This window comes from Ornithodoros turicata, chromosome 10, assembly GCF_037126465.1.
Source record: "Ornithodoros turicata isolate Travis chromosome 10, ASM3712646v1, whole genome shotgun sequence".
NCBI classification, from domain to species: Eukaryota; Metazoa; Arthropoda; class Arachnida; order Ixodida; family Argasidae; genus Ornithodoros; species Ornithodoros turicata.
In genome coordinates, this window is record NC_088210.1 from 19,696,631 (window position 1) to 19,719,368 (window position 22,738).

The 22,738-nt window shown below is 44.9% G+C and overlaps 2 protein-coding genes across 2 annotated transcripts; both read right to left on the reverse strand.

Moving 5' to 3' along the window:
- Positions 1 to 191: 191 nt before the first annotated feature.
- Positions 192 to 10,002, reverse strand: LOC135370885 (signal peptide peptidase-like 3). Its single transcript, XM_064604784.1, has 13 exons — positions 9,279 to 10,002; positions 8,699 to 8,776; positions 6,929 to 6,996; positions 5,559 to 5,678; positions 5,409 to 5,487; positions 5,232 to 5,344; positions 4,518 to 4,624; positions 3,958 to 4,029; positions 3,360 to 3,448; positions 3,129 to 3,174; positions 2,930 to 3,077; positions 2,303 to 2,412; positions 192 to 834 (listed from the first exon to the last, which is right to left on the reverse strand). The coding sequence occupies exons 1-13, from the start codon at positions 9,380 to 9,382 to the stop codon at positions 766 to 768; spliced, it is 1,203 nt and encodes a 400-aa protein (XP_064460854.1). The 5' UTR covers positions 9,383 to 10,002; the 3' UTR covers positions 192 to 765.
- A 2,683-nt stretch (positions 10,003 to 12,685) lies between these two features.
- On the reverse strand, positions 12,686 to 22,339 carry LOC135370884 (THO complex subunit 5 homolog B-like). The gene is made up of 16 exons (XM_064604783.1): positions 22,104 to 22,339; positions 21,733 to 21,882; positions 20,423 to 20,533; positions 20,259 to 20,356; positions 19,632 to 19,872; positions 19,432 to 19,564; positions 18,446 to 18,517; positions 18,340 to 18,386; positions 18,185 to 18,281; positions 17,375 to 17,465; positions 16,497 to 16,601; positions 15,535 to 15,728; positions 14,584 to 14,690; positions 13,967 to 14,054; positions 13,617 to 13,902; positions 12,686 to 12,998 (listed from the first exon to the last, which is right to left on the reverse strand). The coding sequence occupies exons 1-16, from the start codon at positions 22,173 to 22,175 to the stop codon at positions 12,932 to 12,934; spliced, it is 1,959 nt and encodes a 652-aa protein (XP_064460853.1). The 5' UTR covers positions 22,176 to 22,339; the 3' UTR covers positions 12,686 to 12,931.
- Positions 22,340 to 22,738: the final 399 nt, after the last annotated feature.

A 22,738-nucleotide genomic window follows, 5' to 3' on the forward strand; every position in this document is an offset into this window, starting at 1 on the left:
ATTTCTCTTCAGGGGGCAACGACTCTCGCGGGAAACAAACGGGAATAAATGACGTCGCAAAACACACAAAAAAAGTTCATAAAAGGAAGAAGTGTTGTTTAAAAATGAGAAAAGCTCCACATTGCCAAATACTCAGCCAGCCAGATAAAACCTTAGAACCCATCAGTGAAATGAAATAGAAAGAGAACATATCCATCACACAAAGTTTAATACTCCTCTGCATGTGAATATATCACTAAAAGGGGGCTGCCACAGGTCTCATTAAATACCACAAAATAACTGATGCACCACAAAATGAAAGTAATGGCCTGCAATAAGCAAGCACTTCTGTACCTTTGGCAGCCTATGGGCTGGGGCACACAAGTGTTGTAGTTATGGTATGCAGTTTGTGAGGAATGGTTTGCTTCACCCCAACGGGCAACCTTGCTGTCTAAGTACATCTGAAGTGCAAAATGAGTCAATGATGATGTGCCCCACACTGTTGGCACAGATGAGTTCAGCACCCCAATAAGTTAACGCCCCACGAAAAGTACCTCGATCAATTAAAAACAGTCAGGGAAGACAGGCCCTAAACTTGTCCCTTGACACTGCAGTGCTCACCAACCCCATGGCCAACAGAGTCTTCCGTCGATTAACCACACACGCTGTCAGTCAACAAATGCATTTCACACAGCTGCCTGTTTTCACTCGGAATGTTTCAAGCCCGTATGTACACAGTTGTGACACAGCCTTGTGATACGGCAGCTGTGCTGGCCCACGTAAGCGTCAGACGTCCTGGTGTTTCGAAGGCAAAGCGACGCTGAACGGCTCGCTCCACATGCGCCTCAGGTCACCCTACGTGTGCAACACAATGGCTTCAGTACGTGTATACTCAGGAAGTGTCTCTATCACAAACAGTGCCAGATTTAATGAAGGGTGCCCAGGGACCACCACCTTCCCAAAGTCCATGTCTCAGAAACGTTAGCTCTTTCAAACCCTTATACAAGTAGAGTAAAATTTTTGTTCTACAACAAAATAAAACTAATAGCACATACTGCATTTACTCGTGTATAAGACGCACATCTTTTACTCTGGCGCCAGGCACTCATTCTTGTCGACTGCTCGATACGAGCGGCCACGCAAGCACGATAAGCTGGCTGGCACCGTGCAAGACGATCCGGCCACGCGACTAAAGTCGGAGTGCGTTTAATGTGCAGGGAAGAAAAAAAGTACCAGCATTTCGGCGCTCAAGGTTGGGGTGGTAGGGGTGTTCAATACGTGGGTGCGTCCAATATGCAAGTAAATACGTTAAGAGACTGTCCCTGTACCGTGACGAGTACCTAGAAGAGTACCTAGACGTTACGGCAAAAGACAGATACCCATGTGGGAATAGTCGTCGTTTGAAATTTGGCATGAACTGACACAACGTTCTGAATTTGGCGTGAACTTGAAATAAGTTGAAGTAAGTGAATTACAGTACAATAAGAAGAGCGTGTTGGTGGTAACTGAACATGACTGATGAATAGCAGGGAGACACGGACATGTCTGTGTCTGTCGTTTCGTCCGTGCATCCCCGCGTCCATCACTCATGTTGAGTGATTTAGTACTTTCGACAACAGCAAGTAAAATGAACAGAGTATCTTGTGTCGTAATTTATTGTTTGCGTACGTCAACATATGATATATCACACAGTTATATGGGTAGGTAATACTTAGGGCCTGACTTTTTGGGGTTATATTTTTCAGCAACATCGGAGGGTAGATATCAGGTCAAATTTTGCTTCAATGATTTGGGTGTAATCGGGTTGAACTGAACCTAATTCAAACCAATTCTAGTTGAATCAGATTGAATCAAGCGTAAATCTTCAGTTTGCTCGGAATAATACATGACAAACCAGTAGACACAGAGTATCAATATTTATTTCATGCATCTAAGTGGCAGCAGGGTCTCTGTAGTTTGTATGAGCATATTTATGCATATGCAACACAGTTTCTAAAGTTATGTGGAAGTTGTGATGACTTCGGATCCCCCTGGTCCAGCAATTTTCAGCAAAATAACAGGTTAAACCATATTCGCTGCTTTGAATTGGGGGGTAAATATCGGGCATAATTGGGTATAACCCTAAAAAGTCAAGCCCTAGTCATATTGAATTTAAAACTTTGGATTCATAAGAACCACCATGCACAGCACTGGCACAGATAGGCCCCAGCAACACAATGCCCAGAGGCTCCTGCCACTGTAAATCCGGCACTGGTCACAAGGTTTTCATTGTAATTTTATTGTCTTGCATGTCGATGCAAGTAAATTATGAAATCTTGGGTACCTTTAGGTAAGCCATGGTAAGCAGAGGCAGCAGTGTGAAGGGCACCAGGTAGAGCAGAGCAGGCTGTGCTGCCTTGAACACTTCTGAAGACACAGTCGCCGTTAGCAGCCCTACAGCACAGAATCTCAATCAGTCACAGAACACAGGTAATGTCACCTAGATATGCAAAGCCTGCTTAATGGCTCCTCTCACTCATTCGCCACGTGGACATATATAAAGTCAGAATGTCGTCTGCTACAGCCAATCAATTCTAAACACACACTTTTTGTGGTCTCTCATGCTAAACATAAAAAGTTCGGATGTCGTCTGCTTCAGCCAATCAATTTCAAACACGCTAAACATAAAAAGTTGGGATGTCGTCTGCCTCAGCCTATCAAACATATTTCAACCTGTTTCAAATACAGTCTTCCTATGGCTACCAGTGACTACCAATGTGGCTGATGGCAGCTCGTCTCCATAGCTACGGCCCCCAAAAGCATAGTTGTGATTGGAGGACAGGAATGGCTATGTAGGTATGCCACGTCGTTTAAGCGATCAGACTTTGTTTATCTAGTCGGCATTGAGAGAGCACAAAAAGGTGAAACCACCAAGGAAATACCCAATCCCCATACCAAATACCCATCTCACCAAGGAAATACCCAATGAGGGAGCAATGGAAGTAAGAGATCTTGTTCAAGTGGTTGGGGGGTGGCAATCCAGTCTCCGCCGAGCAGAGCTGCGCTTTCTTATAGGCGTCATATCGAAGCACGAAGCACAAAAGGAGACCAGGGATTACCTGCATCACCATTAGTTTTAGAGACTGAACAAACACATCGTCATAACTCACAATGTCTCCGAGCCCCAGCATAGAAAAATGGCCACTGTTGTGAACGCTGCAACAAAGGGAGGCAGACGTCAGTGTCTTTAAATACATTTAGTTCAGCATGTCAGTCTTAGAACATGTTGTGAATTCTGATAAAGCATATAATAGTGTGTCACAAGGGAGTGGCGATTTCGAGTAGTTTTTTTTTTTTTTTGTGTGTGTGTGTGAATTTTACATGCAGAACATTCTACTAACCTTGGAAAAACCAGCTTTCCTGGCAGAGAGAGTTTGGGGGCTTCTCGTACCATGCTTCCCAAATGTAGCTTTTTTGCTACCATACCGACCTAAAATAATAATGTAAAATAAATTAAGGCAAAACTGTAAATAAGGTAAAAAAAGATGCAAAGGCAAATAACGACCACCTATGAAGCGCTACATTGCACAGACTATGATGAAACTATTTGAGTTTGCAAAATCAAACCTTCAGGGAAGTAACACAATCACGCTTGATACATAAGCTGTCTATTTGCAAAGACGTCAATCAGATATCAATACAGCTACCGCACACTCAATGTGGCTGTGAGACGACAATGCTTTTCTGCAAAAAAAACTTTCTTCAATCTCATAGTGCAACATGTGACTACAGCAGTGCAAGTTTCGATCACAATGCAAAGTGTGTCAGCCGGCAAGTTTACATGAAGTTAGTAGCGTTTAAATGAAGTCTATGTCACTAGAGCAAAGCTTGTGTTACTAACGCAATGTCACGTCCACACAGTGTTGGAAATATAGAGAAAGATGACTGCGAACCAGGGAAAAGCCACGAAACCAGACACATCATGCGGGTCATACGTACGGGGTTGTCTGCTGGCCTTGTTGCAACCTTCACCATCACATTAGCGTTGAAGATGTACGACGAAAAGAACACCTGCACAACACAGGATAGTTTTCACTCCATAAGCCTGTCTGTCCACAACAAGTACAGTGTGCAGACAATCAAAATCATCAAAACAGTCATGGATGTACAGCTCAAAGCAGAGTTAACTGGAACACCGCTTCGGCCAGTGGGGAGGGAGTAGAGCCACCCTAGCGGTGCTTAGGAGAAATAGAGAGAAACAGTGTTTCAACTGTCCCACTTGTGCTGCGGGGGTGTCCGCCTTGCCATGAGCTGTTAACTCTGCATTACCCTCAGTTCTGATTAGCATCGTAACGTTTGTTTGGGTTTGCAACGATGCATGTATGGCCGATATCGCACGAACGTGGTGCTGTTATCGCACTGACATGCAAATACAACAAACAAAATAAAATACAAAAAAAGGGAGGCTCTCTTCCCGCTCCGCCGGTCGAAGCGGCGTTCCAGTTAACTCTGGTTTGAGATGTACAGACATAGAATGCTTGCAGGGGGGTCTCACTCACCCAGAATACGTCGTACACAAGGAGCCCCGTGAGCAAGAGCGTTGATACCTTGAGGCTTGGAAGGCGGACGAACGCTATGAATGCGACACAGAGCCCCATACCCATGGCTGGGAACAAGAAAGACTGTCTGTTGCGGCAATCTGCTCCTCGACCACGACCTACTAGATTATAACGACGCTTTTAGGCTAGCGGTGGCGCTACTCATCGACCAGTTTATTGCTTCCTCAATTGCTATAATACCGTGTGCTTCGGCTTACCTTAAAATTTTTGCACAAGCGTTGCACATCCCACAGGACATGCATTCCTTCTAAAGTTGTAAACTGGTTATCGTCGTAATTCTACGAGTATTCATGGGAACGGTTGCAGTCGTCTGCTACGGTCAAATGCCCACTTCTGCATGTTCAAAATTCCTACGTCCAATCACGAAGGAGTTCTCGCGGGCCGATGCGTAGCGTCCCTTGCAGATAGTGCGGACGGCCTATCGAATAGCGTGCGGACCAATAGGAGTTGCCGACTATAACATGGTCGCTATAATCTAGTAGGTCGTGCCCAAAACGCACACTTCTAAGATCAAGGCTGTTACACTTACCCACAGGAAGCTGAAAGTTATCACATTATTATCCTTTAGCATGCACATGGCACACACGTTCATTTCGGCGTTCTACGCTCCTGCCACAACAACAACAACCGCGAGAAATCCTCGAAAATCCTCACCATCCATCAGCAACCAGTGTCCAGTTACCACCCAGATGCAGACAATCGTCACGGAGAGGGAGAAGGACACAAGCTCGGCCGCAGTAAACCGCCCGCACATACCAAACGAGATCCTGCGCATCGGCAGGCAGTGTTTAAAGAACTGGGCCCCTAATGAGCTGCTCCAATAAGACTCACTTGTTGCCGGTGGAACAAGGTCGTATGAGGTACTGACACATGGGAAGCAGCAAGAACGCCAATGCTATGGTGGCTATTACTGAAACATGGAGAGGTCTATGTTGGAGACTCCATTTGCTTTGCGTTACCTGCAGCTGTTATTTGCCTTACTTGCAGTGCAGATGGCAAAGAGCATCTGCATCGAATCAAAGAAGAAGAACATGATGAGCAGTGATATGGAGGCCCCCAGTGGAAGGCACAGTGCCTGCACTGTATCCAGTGTCTGCACATCTGGAAGAACAGAAAAAGAAAAACAAAAAAGTTACATGTTGTAACTGCCACGCAATGCACGCTCCTTGTGCTACTGATGCACCCAGGCCAGAGCTCAAGTGCAGTCCGCATGATTGTGTTCCAACACATCCGCCTGTCACCGTCTGTGTGCGACCAAAGGTGGGCACCCTGACGAGGGCATGCGAGGGTGAGGGTTTCCTCACCCTCACCTCACGATATTTGAGGTGAGGTGAGGGCCAGTTTTTCTGGTGATGTTTGAGGTGAGGTGAGGAGCATCTTCAAAAAAAAATTTTGAGGTGAGGTGAGGAAAACTTTATGAACGCGCACTTTATGAAAACTTTTTCCGCGCGTACACGGGATATACTTCCTTCTTTTTGCAGCTTGCGTCTCTCACCTGGGCGGGGACTGTCCTCCTCTCTCACCGGTGATACACGCAACTTTTACGCGTATAACAATCATTCCACGAAGCGTTTTCTGTTATTGATTAGGCCAAATCTGCCAGCTTTAAGCTATAAGCAATTTCACGAGTTCATTGGCAGTCACTCAAAGCCAACGCGACTGTACTTGATGAAGATTCTTCAATCCCTGCGAACGTCACATCGAATACACAGATAGCTTGAAAAAAAATGAGGTGAGGTGAGGAAAATTTCGAAAAAATTGAGGTGAGGTGAAGAAAATTTTGAAAAAAATTGAGGTGAGGTGAGGAAAATTTTGAAAAACTCCTTTGAGGTGAAGTGAGGTGAGGAAAAGTTTCAAACCATTTTTTGAGGTGAGGTGAGGAAAATTTTTCTCCCAGAAAATTGAGGTGAGGGCGAGGCTCGTGAGGACAAACGCCCACCTCTGTGTGTGACCGACGCATGGGTTTCCAAGTCACGTCCGCACCTTTGCGATGCTGTTTTGCGAGATACGGCTCGCAATCCAGTAACAGCCGACCAAAAAGAGAGGCTACAGAAGATGAAAACGCACACGGCATGGTTGCCAGGACATCGACCGACATTCCTTACGTCGCTCTGTCCAAAAATTGAACTCTACGAGCCCGTGCGTCCGTCGCTTCCAAAGGGTCTTCCGTCGGTTCACAGACGGACTGATGCTGACAGACGGACGGATGCTGATGGATGTATTGAAACACAATGGTGCAGATCAGGCTTGCTGCAGCCAAATCGTAAAATGTACCTGACAGTAACATCTAGTAATCCTAAACACGCATCCTACACTGAAATTCCCATAATTCCCATAAGAAAACCACTCACTGTTGTCCACAGCCTGACCATTGTGGTCTTTCTCTTTTTGTTTTGCTTCTTGTTCCATGTTCAAGGACCTGAAAAATATGGAGAAAGTTGGCTCCCAAGGAAGCTCACAAGACAATCTCGTTTAAGCAGTAAAATCTGGTGCGTATTCATCGTATGCACCTACGCGGCGTGGCCCAAGACGTTGCTCGCGAGAAAAGTATAGCAGCTGACCAGGAAAATTTCACAATCGATTTTAATACCTTTCTTGTTTTACCTTTCCTTTCTTTTTCTTAATAAACATATCCCCCCCCCATCTTGTTTTAATATGTTTTGTGCTCGCAAATTGTATAAACCCTGTCACAAAACTATACAAAACTATGTTGTGTTTCCACAGTCATGGTTTAGATTGCTTTCTAAAAGCACCAGTAGTTTTGAAGGAACAAGGTTTTTTAACCTTCCTTCTCGTAAAAAAAAAAATTAATAGGCCATAATGATGCACGTTACGGTGCACATGGACATTCCCAGGGTTTTCATCTCGGGGGTGGGGGTGGGGGGTGTTGCCAGATCTTTTTGGGGGTGGGGAGTGGGATGTTGGGAAAATTCCTGACTGAGCACTAGGTCGTGTTTCTTCCAACTGGTTTTGTATTAATTATTTCTAGTATATTCTAGTATAACTTCTAGTGAAATCAGTATATTGTTTGACCAATTATACAGGGAGGTCTATGTAAGCTGTTGCACTTTTGAATGCTACTATCAGTGAACAACCTCTGACTTATATGTACAGAAACAAACATATTTTTCACATAACAAGATGAAATTTTGCAAAGCGAAAGCAATGGAACTTGTCAATGGCAACATAGACAGAATGGCATAGATGCAAGGCTAGCTGGTGGATAAACTCCATGATAGGCAAGTGTGAGCAATGGGCGAAGACACGTAAACAAAACATAACACCATCAATGGCTCCACTGAGCCATCACGGTGTGTTTTGTTTACGTGTCTTTGCCCATCACTCAGGCTTGCCTATGATGGAGGCAACCCAATGGCAACATGTCGCTAAGCATGGAGGAAACACAGATGGCCGGATCACAAAACAAACAGCACAAGATAAGGCTCAAGTGGAGCAACCTTGAAGTCCGATGTTTTGAAACCCCAACTATGAACTACTGATATAGCGAAGTATATACCACTCCGATTTTTACAAAAAGTGATCATCAGCGACAATACTGCCCAGATTAAGTCGAACATTATAATGACGACGATACTGATGACGCGGCTTAAATGGCGCGTCAGGTACTGTGTGGCAATTTGCAGTATCTTCTGAGGCAATGCCAACTGATGTTTACACATCATCAATTATCTCTTCATCGATCAACTGAAGGAATCAATGAATCAATCAATCAATCAATCAACTGAATCAATTAATAATCAATTATCTCTTATATGTAAACAAATTGTAAAGCCCTTGGTCTATGTTATTTGTATCAAAACTGGAATATGTGGCAATACACGATATCATTCCGGCTTCCATTGTGTAGCTTTGGATCCGATGCCATCATGCTGACTCGCGTCGTGCGAGTGTAAGTGTGAAAGGTTGTAGTGGCCCGGGAACATGCAAAGACATTTGCCCCCCCCCCCTCTCATGTAGTACAGACCTTTATTGCGTACTGCTGGACAATGCGAGCTTTGAAGCTAAGTATTTTAGCCTTTTACTCTATCTCGGCATATTCTGTGCTGGCATACAATGTAAGTAATAGAAGCTAGAAGACTCTGTTGCCCTTGTACACTCACCTGAAGCTGCCATATACAATGAGCAAGATGGAAATGAGGAAGGTCGAGACGCGAGACGAGTCCACCAATGAGTAAGCCCTGTAAAAGACCCAGGATGAAAAGGTTTGGCGCCCAATAGTTAGCATTCAACTCAATGTAATAGCCATTCACTTTCTTCCTAGTGCACAATAATCACAGCTGCTTTTAACTTGAGAACGGCATGATTGGCAACAATCCCTATGTATCATCGCTTCTTAAATATCTGCCTCTCTCAAGTGTGCGTTAGTTTACTACTACTAATTACTACAAACGTGTGCGGCGTTGCGAGTGCGTTTATTTTCTTACGCACGAAACTTGCGTGCGATCAGGGCCGTGGGCGGTCTAGATTTACGTCCACCGTCTGCGCGCGAGGGCCGACGTTTCTGGAGAAGTGACAACTCTGGACGACACCTGACCTACATTTTCGACGTTTCTACCTGTAGGTCACACGTCCTACCCTTAGCCGTATTTAGGAATGTGTAATCTGTACACGATTGAGAGTGTGAACGTACACAGAGCATTTTTTTGTTTTTTAGCCCATTCAGGAAGCAACACAACTCACCATTGGTACTCGGACATCGCTACCTTCTCTCGCGCGCTCAAGGCCGCCAGTTTTACAGATTTGCCATCAAACACACTTATTCCATGGCCCCTACTGCCTGCCATAATCCTAGGCACAAACGAGGCTGCCACCGTCGCGGTTTCCAACGCATTGCCTTCCTCTTTGGATGATGACGAGCCGTGAGGGCACGAAACAAAAGGACTGCCTGGTCAACACGGGCGCTTCCTGCGGGGAAGGTCCTTCACCTTGCCCCAACAGAAGTTCCGCAGGGACCGGTACTGTCACAGGCCTGCCTTGGGTATCGACCAAGAGGATCCGAGACAGCGTTTCACTCGTGCATAATGCTCACGTAGTCGCAAATTTGGCAAGAGGTGCATCTGCTGCCCTCACAAAATTTCCTTGCGTCCGAGATCACTGCAGGCGAGCCCAAAAACCTCACACCGTACCACACACCAAACCAGCCAAACGTCCGCACGTCATGTGACCAAACATGGCGTCCACTCGTCGCTTCGTTGGCTTCGTTTCTCTGATTTCTTTACGGTGCTTTGATACCACAATCTCGCGTATTCCTGGAAGCTGAACGGATAGAACGGATAATGACCACGCAGTCTATGTTGTGCCGAGGTTATGAGATGCTACAGTGCCACAGAAACGCAGCTCCAAATGAGTGCAGTCTACAAATAAACTACCGAAAGCTCCCCAAAAATGACCGTATGATATAAATCAAGTCATGCCAGATGTGCAAAGACGGAAAAAATCAAGTTTGTCTTTGTTTCGTTTTTTTATCGTGTGCGAAAAACGCACTAGAATATGAAAAAGAAGGGCTATGTTAGGCGAAATAAAAAAAGGAAGAAAGAAAGGTTCACTCGTCTGGCAACTTCCGTCTCTCTCAGCTCGTTGGCGTTGCAAATGTGATTAACTACTGTGGGAAAGACCCATTTCTATCCTTGTTCGTGGCAAGAAATAAAAAGTATATCAACCACAACAATGTGCCTCAGTGTTCCGGTTCGGATCTCCAAGTAATCAATGCTGTGGCAGAGAAAAAAAAAAGTATCAGCACCTCCCAGCTTCGCACTGTACGATACGGCCACTCCGTGCCTCCGCCCGCACAGTTTGCATGTGCGGTACCTTTTAGGCTTCGCGAAAAAAAGAAAGGTTATGCGCTAGGGACGGGACGGGGTTTTAACATGCCTCGAGGAAAACCAAGAGGACGACGAGAGACAGGAGATATGGTTAAATGGCAGATAATAGAACTCTGGCAGGCCGGCGTGAAAAACAAGAGCGAAATTGCGCGTCGTCTACGTCTTTCATGGACAGCGGTTAACCTGTGGGTGCAGCGTTGGGAGAGCGAGGGCCACCTCAACGTTCGGCCGCGTTCGGGTCGACCCCGAAGCACGTCGGGAGACGACGAAACCACGGTAAATACGCACATGGCGTTCTACGGAGTCTCCACGAAGCCCCTGCAGCCTCTCAAAGTGGAGCGCATTGGACCCCACTTGGCTGACAGCCGCCAAGAGTCATGTAAGGCTGAGGTCACGAAGCGTGATTCGGGTGAGCGTCCTTTTTCGTGCGATCAACCAGACGACAAGATAACGGGCTTTCCCGAAGATCCTCCGTCTGGCCATCAGACTTTACTCGTTACAGACGGGTCGGCCGCCAATGATTAAGTGTTTGTGAACCCACAAGCTCGCCTACACCACTGAGCACGTTCCGCAGGATTGTGTAGCATAAAAGCTGAAGGACACTAGGTGACATTATCCTTCCACCACATGCTGCAGACGTGGCTGTACGTACAGTGAGACTCAGAAAACCCAGGTTGTCCAACGAGCGATATAAGTGCTGTAGCTCTTAGGCAACTGCTGTCTCCAACAAGGAAATACGTGCATCCAAAATGCAGTTGTGGTGGAGCCTCGCATTGTTGGGCATTCCGGAGCAGCTGATCCAGCTTGAAGGAGACACACAGTCATGTATTTAAAACTTACGTTGCGTTACAGCATTTAGCACGTAGAAATGTAATGTGTGTTCACATAATTGATGAACGAGAAGAAGGGGTACTTATGATGGCTCTTCGGAGAAAACTGTCCACTCTGTTCAGGTTCCATAAGTATTGGATACAGTATACCTTAGCTGTACGCCTTTTGCCATGCAGCTTTTTCTAATACGATCTGTGCATCTTGACACCTTGAAAGCACTTTTCTCCTATGCTTGGACAAACAAATTTTCATTTTTTTGCTTCTCCTTAAAAGAGGTCTGGTCTTGAGGCATGAAATCACTTACATTGTGCTGCTGGGACATACAGGATGCTGCAACATCTTTCTGGACTGCTGAATGGCTGCTGTATGATTTGTACAATTGCCACAGTCAATCCTTTTTACTTCGTCATCTTCCTGAGTGGCTAAGGCCCGGTTTCACCAACACTGATTAACACTTGAACCAAGATGAATGGTCCCTTAACTTGAATTTAACGCTTAACTCAGGTTCACTAAAGGGAGTTATTGGCAAAGAAACATTTGTCACGTCACCAACTAACATTTGTAAAAAATAATTGAGTGCTAACTTCGTTTTAGCAACCCTTAATCTTGGTTCAAAATTAACCAGCGTTGGTGGAACCATACCTAACCAGGTCGTTTGCTAAGTCATTTTCAGAAGGGTTGGTGGTAAAAAGGAAAGCAGATATCGAGGGAACATTTTAGCATTTCCTGCGCTTTGTCTTCTCAGCTGATAGCCAGAAATTGTGCTTGAGAATGCTGTTTGCATTTAAACTATCAATCACACACCTTGCAGCAGTGACTTGGGAACGAACGTTCTTTTGACAAGCCAAAGTGAATTCGTATTGACATCGCCTACACTTTCTTCATCTGTAAATGTCGTGTGTGGCTTCCAAATACGCAACTTTTTTCTGTCCTCAGGTGCGTTAAATCGACATAATCTTTATCCTAGTTACATGGACAAGTTCCCTCGTGGCATAGCCATGGGATGGCTGACCCCCCACCAACCACAAAACCTGAACGTATTTTATGCTGACCTAGTCATTGTGGAAAATGATGCCTGTACACTTGTGTTCACTTTAGAAGTTTGCCCCGCCAAGCTCTTTCGTGCAAAGCACAGGGTTGGTTTGGTCGCTCTGCTTCACTGTCTCGCAAACATCACGGTTCCCTAATAGCTTGGAGACCCGAATACGTCCTTCCTCGAAGACAGTCTCGTCCCCTTTAGTCCTCATCACCTTTTCCCTTCCCACTGTACAGCCAGACAGTTCGAGTAGAGAACAAAGATGTTTGGACAAACAAAACGAAACAGTATTAAAGACGTGAGAAATGCAACAGAGATATACTGTGCCTCGTTATTCACGCCGAGATCGCAAGCACACGAGACGCATTATACATTATTGAACACCTACTTTTTTTCAATTCAATTCAATTCAATTCAATTCTGATGACAGGTGGTACGCACGAAGACTTTCACATTTCAGAAATGGAGAAGAGCAGCGCATGAATGAAATTGTAGATGGCGGGACTGCCCGATGCGTGAGGTATTTGCCGAGGTTTACGCAGTGCAGCCACGGTCTCTTCCTCCTCACCCGCAGCGTTTTCAGGAAAAACATGAGTCGTGGTGCATGAAGGGGATATGCATGATCCGGTGGAGCACTGCATTGTCTAGAGGCGATGCGTGAAGAGACCCAAGTGAGACAAGAACTTGTAGGGGTGGCTCCTGCTACGGCCTCTGCAAGAGAAGGGACCAAGTTCTGGAATAAGGGTTGTTACATGTCACAGTTGGGGAACTGGACTGGCCGTATTCTCTGGCCTATGCCCGATCATGACCTTGGTGGTGGTGCTTGTGAAACAGCTCGCCGTTGTCGGCCACACAAACAGGTGGACATTATGCTTAAAAAGTAGTAGTTGAAGGAATTTTCAGCTTGTTCAACTGCTTGATAATTGAACCTCTGTATGCAATAAGGGGGTAAGTCGAACAAAAAGGGGCCTGATCTGATTGTCCGTCCCACTGACACACGTGCATTTTTCCGTGTCCTACTTTCCTGTGGCTGGCCAGTAAAGTGCAATATGGTCCTAAATTTTCTTGGGCAGGTACATACTGGTGTATAGATGTCATTGCAGCAAAAATGGTAAAAAGGGGATAATTTGACTTATCCCCCTATTGGATACAGAGGTTCAATTGTGGCAGGCTAATTTAGAGTTGATTTGAAATGGTTTCAAATGTGTTCTGCAGCCCCCGGAAAATAAAATCGACGAGGGGGGTGAAACGCGGCCCTTAGGATCGCAAATGGTCCCTACCCCTGTACCAGGAATACCTTATGGCAAAGTAGGTAGAAGCTCATCTTACCTTACGGGATGTGCCAACACCTTGTCGTGAGCAAATTCCCGCGGGCAGTGCAGAGAACAGTCCGCAGAGGCCTCCAGCAGTACGTCCAACCCGACTAGAAGTTGCTGCATCTGAATGCTGAGAACAGAGTCCGTGTTCCCCCATTCGAGGTTCACTTCCCGTTCGAGTTCCTTCAGGGCGTCATCGTCTCTACTAGTCCGCTTTTCCCTCCAGTGCAGGGCCAAGAGGAACAGCGGAGGAACCTTTGGGTACGTTCCAGCAACAAGGACATGTGCCCGCATTTGAGCTGCACAGAGTTTGGTGGTCACAGGTGTTCTTTTTTTTTTTTTTTTTAAACTGACAGAGCTTACCTGAGCCCCTCTGTATGAGTGCTGTGAAGGCAAAGTGTCCCTCTTCGAGAATGCCTAGTTCTTCAACCTCCTTATAGCCAGGATGACTCTGTTGAAGATTCAAAATGTTCAAGGGAGCACAGAGTAATGGTGGGTGGGAAGTCACTGGAGATGGAGTGCTCAATCTCTTCATACCATGTAATGCATCTCCACAGGAAGATGTGCACAATAGTGATGTAATGGATATAGTTTCGTGCGGACATCTTTAAGCTGCTGAACTCCAATATGTACTTGTTATGTATAGGTATGTATGTATGTATAGGTATGTATTCGTTGCCGTACAAACAACGGAGCCAAACATCTTGTTATTTTCTTAAGTTGAAATTTTCTCAAGCTGGGACAGATGCAGCATTATGTCTCTTTCCTAAACGTCGGAGAAATCCGTGGCGAGTATGCTGCTGTGGTACTTCACAAACCAATGCTACATCCGCAACAACATATCGCAAGGTTCAACACTATCATATCGTGTTTCTACAGGATTCTGCTTTGCCGGGTGTCTTACAAGTGGTGGCACTGTAATCTGTGGAGGAGCAGACCTGGCATGTGTCAAGATAAATTTTTATACAACAGATAATGACCTGAGCAACTTCTTCGTCGGTCGACTGGACCCATTGCTTGAGTGTTGACACCACTTTGACCGGGAAGTTAGATGCGAGGGAGGATGGCACTGGCACTGTGCCTTGCTCTGAAAATCAGTTTGGGAAAGTTTTTTTAGCTGTCTAACACTGTTGCACTTTGGCACACCTAAGATAGCCGTTAAGATAGAGGAGCAGAGGCATTTACTAGTGAGTGTCCATTATGCACAGGGCTAAACTCGGTAAAACCCGTTTTGATACCCCCTCCCATGATTTGTAGCATTGCCACATGGGATCAGCCCCCCCAAAACAGCAAACACAAACTTGCCAAAGTGCAAATTCAGCTGTCAATATGGGTACTGGAGAATGTTATCTTGTCTTCATTTTAGGTGTATGAAGTTTTTTGTTTTTGTTTTTGTACATGAAAAAATCCACTTTTCCATCTGACATTGCAGGATTTTACTAAATTTTGCATGTTCCCCCCTCCCTCCCCAAAGAAAAACCTTTTTACAACCCTTGATTGACAAAAAAGAAAAAAAAGCCACCCAAAAACAGCAGTGTCTAATTATGCATCTAATTAGGAATGGGGTCTAATTATGCATGGGAGCAGTTATGGGTAAAATGCATGCACATCAACCATGAACATATCCTGAAGTAAATGCACTAGCATGCCTGAAAATACACGCTGTATCCAGCATATCAATGCTGCATTAGCACCAGTGTAAAGGAGAGAATTGAACTGTCTGGATTGTTTGTCGTACAGCATAAAAAGCATGTTTCAATACCTCCACTGTCTACTTAAAAGCACACACTGCACATTTGTGTAAGGATGATGATAATGTTCGTGACACAAACATGCCCGAGTGCTCCTTTATCGCAAGAGTTACCTCATCTTGTAATGTGCAAAGACGTAAGTTTAGACTCGTAAAAATCAAGATGCAAAATCCAAATCACCTAATGCAAGGATTTGCTCGTGCAATGCAACCCTGGCCGAGAAGCGGGTTCGTATAGCCTCCAGGGCCTGTTCGACGAAGGTGCAATTCATCTGGACATTTTCCTTCTGCCTTTGGCCACCGAGGAAGTCAAGCCCGGCCAGTCGCTGTGCCCACATGTACGCCTTGCCCAGCTCCTCAAAGCCTCGTGACACACTGCATGGACATGCCAATAGGTTCAGCTTCTGCTCGCTAAGTCTGCCGTAGCCGTAAAGACGTCGTTAATTAAAGAAACTCAGTACGGAACGACACAACGGGGCGTTGTCTCTGGGAAGGGATATTACGTATGAGTGAGATAAATAAAATGCAATGTCCCCAAAATTACAAGCGTAACTGAGCACCTGTGCTACGAATATTCTGTGAAGCTGAAACACGAGGGACGTAACAAATAAGACAATATTTTTGGACAGCATAGGCATTGTTAAATTCCAATTACATGTATGCTATTGAGTGATAAATGTAATAATGCACTAGTAGGCAATTAAGAAATAATAAAGGTATGAAATATATATATATAATATATATAATATAAAAATATTTCTCGTTGAAGTGCCTTTGGGAGTTTAAAGAACAGCAATGGCCTACACAAATCTACACATAACGTGCTCTAAACAAGGTTCTTAGCTCGATCCCAAAGAATCTTTAAAATCTCAACAGGGTTCATTTCCTTTCCTGTCGAGATTGCCTTGTATCACTGGTTAGCAGATCCCCCCAACCAGGAAGCATGGCCATCTTATACATGGCCATCACTTAACAATGAGGCAGTGATTTATCCAGACCCCCCGCCCCCAAGAAAAAAAAAGAGATCTGGAGGAGACCCCCCTAAAATTTTGTGAGATTGCACAATATTTTGTCAATACCACATAAATACACCCCCTTGCCGAGTAAGTGAGTAGGGTAAAGGTTACGGGCTACCACACTTACCCATGTTTCTGCAACTGAAAGTGATTGGCCGGATTGGGAGAACTGGAGCCTGTGTCCACCTCATCCAGTAGATTGTCCAGTAATGAGGTTGCGCACAGTACAGGGCTACGAGACACACAATCCCAAATTACATGCATCATCTCTAATGAGCAGCTGTATATATGTTTAGAATATGTCAAATTTGTAATACAACTTGAATGTGATTGCTATTTTCAACTGAACTGTTTAGACATTCAATGTATTTTCAAATATAATTTGGTAACCTGCAATTTTTGTGAACTGTTCCTATTACAATTTTCGTTTGTGCTCCACAAAAGCTTCAAGTATTCTGTACTGATAATTCCACCTGGCTGAAGTATATAATACGAGACTTATGAAGGTGCACTTTTTTGCTGTGCCATGCCTGTTTTGCATTCATCGTTAAACCTGTAGAGGTTTGTCTGATTCAAAATTTTTGTTGCTAATAAAATGTTTTTGTTTTGTTGTTGTTTACTCCAATTTACATTAGAATACTTATGGCTAATAATAAAAAAAAAATCTAACAGAAGCATAGCAACAACAACGGAAGAGACAACGGACAACGGAAGAGAACCTCCTGTTGTCACAACGGGACAACGAACGGGTGGTTGGTTTGCTTTGTCCTCACGTTTCGCCTTTGCTGATGCCATGTTCCTGTCAGATCCCAAGTACTCAATAGCTTGGCCCAATATTGGCAATACTGATCGAATACTGGACCATTATTGCCAATGTCCAGCCAATATTGGGAAAAGATGTGCCTCCTGGGGTCCTAACCAACTCGTCTGCTATGCCGTGCACAAAGAAGTTTTCACTATTCACAAAACTGCCGAAATTGCACAAAACAACACATGAAAGCTTACCTTGCACTGTTCGTGGGACTTTGCAAATGAAGTTCAACGGTCACAATGTGCAGCTGCACCGCGTACCAGAAAACAAGCTGCAAGGTGTGCCCTACGCCCACAGGACAAAAAAAAGAAAAAAACACTCTTGTCAGGCTTGTGACCAGCGCAATCTCACACAGTCTTGGGTGCATGCTATGTATGGCCTTTCGCTATTGGCCTACTGTACACGACAGAAAACGTGTGCAATGTCTCCTCGACGGTATCACCCATTCCACTGTAATGTCAAGAAAGAGGTTGCAGAATTTGAAAGTATCTTGACAGATTTAATGTGTGACGTATTGCTGCACATTATGTAGTTGTCGCAGGAGATGGACCTGAATATGAGAACACGGAATGGTACCATCTTCAAAAACATTAGCCAAAAGTGCTGTGTAGATTAAGCTCCGAGCATATCAGGAAATAAAGCACAATGATGAGAAGGGGCAAAATATACCTTGACCCAGTAAAGACCCAGCAAAATCCGTCTTAATCATTATCCCTCAGTAACACCCTAAGACAAACTTATCAAAGTGCAAGTTTAATCTACAATACAGCTTTTGGTGAACGCTAAGCACTGTGCATTCAACGCAGCCTCTTTTTCATTGATTCCAAATTTATAATAATTTTAAAATAATAAGTTTAATAATCTTTAATAATATCAATTTGGAATAATTTGAATTTGATTGGAATAATTTGATTTCAGTGGAAAAACAAATACTAGATCTGCTTCTCCATCGGACAACATAGATTTTCCCCCGATTCTCGAAGAATATAAAGTCGGCAACCCACCACGACACTGGAACGTGAGGCGTGCACCAAGTGGATGCTTCATGAGAAGTTTTGCCCTGCCAGACGCGCCACGCGTCGATCGCCGATGGTGGCGCTTCTGAAAGGAAGAAGCACAGCTGAGATACACCAACAAGACCTCACATTTAGAGCCTTACCGCCGGGGCGGGCTCTTCTTGGTCAGATTCCCCAGGGCTGTCTTCATCTAGAAATACAAAGAGCCTTTAGTCGTAGATGAATTAGAGGGTCCAATCGTCAAGATACCTCGCTTGTCTTCAAGGAGGCCAGGCAGGGCTTCCTCAATACTACCCTCAACAGCAACCTCGAATATGTCACCTGAGAAGAGAAACATCCAAAAGGCAATTTATTTCTCTATTTGTTAATACGTTAAGGGCCAGAAGGCAACTTGGAAGCATTACACGGAAACATAACTACGGAATAAAGAAGCTAGGGGAACAATAGAAGCCTCGTACAGTCATTAAAGCACTTTGACACACACTTCTTGAGCAGGGAAGCCATCTCGTTTCCGCACAAGTGCCAACCCCAGATGAGGAGCACAGACAAGCTAACATAACAATGCTCGCCGTGAAGGCTGTGAGTTAGAGAAGCAAGTGTGTGACTGTCCAGAGGAGGTCAAGATGAGCTCAAGGCTGTCATGGTATCTACTATGGTGAGCTGCACGCAGCAGGAACAACATTTTTGTGTCTGCTCTATAGATAGGGTCCAACTTTTTCGAGTTAAACCCGATTCCGCCCTGAATTCCAAACATGTATTGCGTTGTATCATGTATCACATACACGTTGTAGTAACAATCTCTGCACACGTCTGATGAAAATATATTATCCGAGTGCAACGACAAACTGCGCGAAGCACATTTAAAACTACACCGTGCGGTGCTTGTGACTATAAATCGCGAGCAATGCATGTCTGACAAATATGTGCACCTCTAGCTATGGGCCGTTTGCTGGACAGAAAGAAAAAAGTAACCAGACAACAACCGATTGTGTCAATAGCACCCGATTTCACCCTGAATTACAGGCTCAAAAATAGCGCCCCATTTTCCCTCGTGAATCTGGTAAAGGCATTTAACCCGAAAAAGTCAGACTCTATCCATAGATGGCATTGTGAGTGCCGTTACGTGATGCTAGCGTACACGGAAACAAAATGGCCTCTTCTTGCCCTTGGAACTCAGTGTCGCTACTCTGAGGTGAAGCTTATTTAGTGACTCCAGAACCAATCAAACAACTAACCGTGGGCATGACGGTACGCGTGGCACTGTACGTAAAGAACATAGAGTGGCCGGGGGAGGGCGTGGGCCTGGCTATGCTCCACAGCCTGTGCTTGCAGGGGAAGACCTAGCTCCTGGTGCAGCGGTCGGGTCGACTGCGGGCAGAAAAGTATTTTGAGACCTCCGGCAACCTGGTACGGCAGGAACGCGTGTGGGACGAACCTCAAGAATTGACAGAAGGGTAGGCTGCAGGTTGTAAATGCACTGCTTCTTCTTCTCAATTTCTTTGTAGAATCCTTGCCTGCAGGACTCCAGCTCCTCCAACTTTTTAGAAAGCTGTTTACGCTGCTGAAGCTCCCAGTTCAAGCGTGCCAGTGTCAACTGGTGAGTGTCTTCTACAGACTGCCCTGTTTCTTTGCAGAACTGTTCTACCGGAACCAAGTCTATTTCTTCATCTTTTGATCTGCAGCAGATGTATCGATACAGTAACCGAAAACTCCTCCTACTCGAGCTAGTTGAATAGCATCAGGTAGGCACAGCAAGTCAAACCTGTGGATGAACACTCTCTACCAAATGAGTTTATTACACACAATAAATCTGTTTTTATGCCTTGTTAACCTGCAAACACCCCTCAAATTGCTGAGGAAAGACATGGAATTCTCGTGAGTGTTTCTGGCTGAAGGGCATAAAAACTGATGTGTTGGGTATAATAAAGTCAGATGCTGGAAAGCATTCGTCCGTGCGTTTGTCGTATTGTGTCTTAATCCGCACTACGAGATTATGCGGTACTAACGTAGCTGCGGTAACGTTACTGTCTGGATATAAATAGAGTATTACGGGAAAGTTCACCTAAACTCCATGCATTTTGTGACCTCTTTCTGCAGATGCATCACCTCATAAGTCAGGTTCTGAAGTTGTAAGTGGAAGTTGTCAACCTTTTGTTTCTTCTAAAACAGAAGAGGAGAAAAAATTGTCCATTCGAGTGTTTGATTAGTGTTGCACACAAAAGGTACCTCACAAACAGCATCACGGGCAGCCTTCAGTCGATGCTTGTCAAGGCGGTTAATTTTTTTCAGCTGTAAAAACAGGAATGCCGTCCGCACACGCAAGTCGTCTACTTCCGCCTGGAGCAGAAAGCAAAAAACAGAAATGTGTTTCAGTACCAGCATTTTTTCATCGTATATATATTTTTTTTAAGCAATCCAGTCCAATGAGTGATGTGGACTGAATGATACATTAGCTGATGGGACAGCCTGTGAGTATCGTAGAGCATCTGCGCTTCTTGAGACCTTATTTCGTGCTTTGTGTTTGAATTTGGTTAAGGGTCTAGCTCAAAAATGGACTATTCATTGTGGATCTGTGTTTCCATGGTGTCTACCTGACTGCAGCCTTTAAATTCCCTGATTTATCCAGGTTTTCCCTGACTATTTCAAGCAAATTTCCTGACAAAAACAAAAGGGAACTTGGTATGTTTTGATACAAATCCCATCATAAAACAGATAACCGCATTTTCTGGTGTATAACGCGCGCGTTATACAGTAAAAGAGTGCTCTGAAGAGGTCCTGCACGTTATCTAACGGTGCGCGTTGTACACGGAAATATTTTCCTGCAGAGTTCCTTTTCAGGTCAGTGACGTACAAATTCTAGCCTTTTCCAGAGTGTGCTGTGGTTTTCTTTTACGGCCAGTTGACAAAACCAGCGAAAGGGGCACTGGAGTTCATAAAGGGTCATTGATGGTGCTTAAGGATGCTAGTCAGCAGTCAATAATCTGAATTCATTTCAGGAGAACGACGTGATTGAGAAGGGACGCGAAATGGAAAGCAGAGAGGAGACTGAAGTATACTATGACAGCGACGCTGTTGCATCGGAGTTTAACGGATTAGACTAAATTTGCTTCAAATATAGCATATGCATATATGATACACCGCTTTGGTTTATTCTGTATACTGGTGGCAGTAAAGAAGCTTGTAGCACCATTGTGGTGCGCGTTATACACGAGTGTGCGTTATATACCGGAAAATACGGTATTTACTGAGTATTAATAAAGCTGCCCTATTTTTCTGCCTCTCAGTTTGTAGTACTGGCAAACTGCTACTCGCGGCAAGGTTGCTGCGGCATGACCGCTCAACCACTGGTCCGCACTCGTGATTCGCTGCACATCATCACAGCGCTTGTCTGTGATTTTCCCTGACTTCAGCTGCTTTTTGGCAAATTCCCTGACAATTCTCTGTTTTCCAGGTGGGTAGACAACCTTGTTTTCCTTCACCTACGCACAACCTGGCTGAAAAACATCTGTTGTGTAGTGACGATAGTTTGTAACTACCTGAGCTTTTCCTCGCTTCTTCAGCTCATGTATGCGTTTTATGTTTTTCTGTATCTCAGCACAGGTTTCTTTGAAGAGGGATTCATCTTCCTTTGAATCTCTGTCTCTGGCCTCTTGTTCCTCTACTTGGAAGAAGTCCACATTCAAATTCTGCAAAAGAAATAGAAAGAAGAACAGTCAGTCACTGTCAACACAATCAACAGTTCAACACCGGTACTTGACGTTGTGACATTACTGTTGATTCCACAGTGCAATAGCCGCACGATTTGCAATAAGCTGCATGCCCAATCCCTCATGATCGCGTGCAGTGAAGCACAGCGACGTGTACGTGTGTGCATGCAACAAAAATCGTGGTAAAGTCACCAACTTACCGGTTGCGGACTCGACACATCGTTCTGAGTTTTCACTCTTTTTACCTTCTTCTCGCGGGTCATGATAGACATGGTACCGTTGCAAAGATGCAACACGACTAAGTTCCTGGTAATAGCGGGACGTCAGGCACGCAGAACCATGCGATAATTACTTACTACGGTTCTCATCTACTCACACAGAACCACACGACCATACAACACGCAAATTTATGGACGCTTCGTTGGCTTGGCTTGCTTGGCGGCTTAGCTTAGCCGCTTAGCAGTCTGCTAAATATCCACTGAGTTCATTGGCGAGCATCCTGCGCTGTCCTCCGCTTCATAAAAGAGATCAGCAACGGCGCAACGGCAGACACCTTCAGGTTCGAGGTTCGAGCTTGTGTTTTGTTGCTTGAATCGGGGCATGTCTCCCACAGAGATGTCTTCCTGACAGGATGACACCAACGATAGTTCGGCGAGAACTCGCAAAATTTTCTTTTGAGGAATGGACGGATAGAGATACACTTTAGTGCGCCACGCTCGTTATTTTTCATATCCGTCCAATCTACCTTCAGTTCTGGTTTCAATTTTCAAGTCCGAGTCTTCCAGCTGTTGCGGCTACAAGTGTGAAAAGTCATGTGTACTGTGCAAGTGCATCT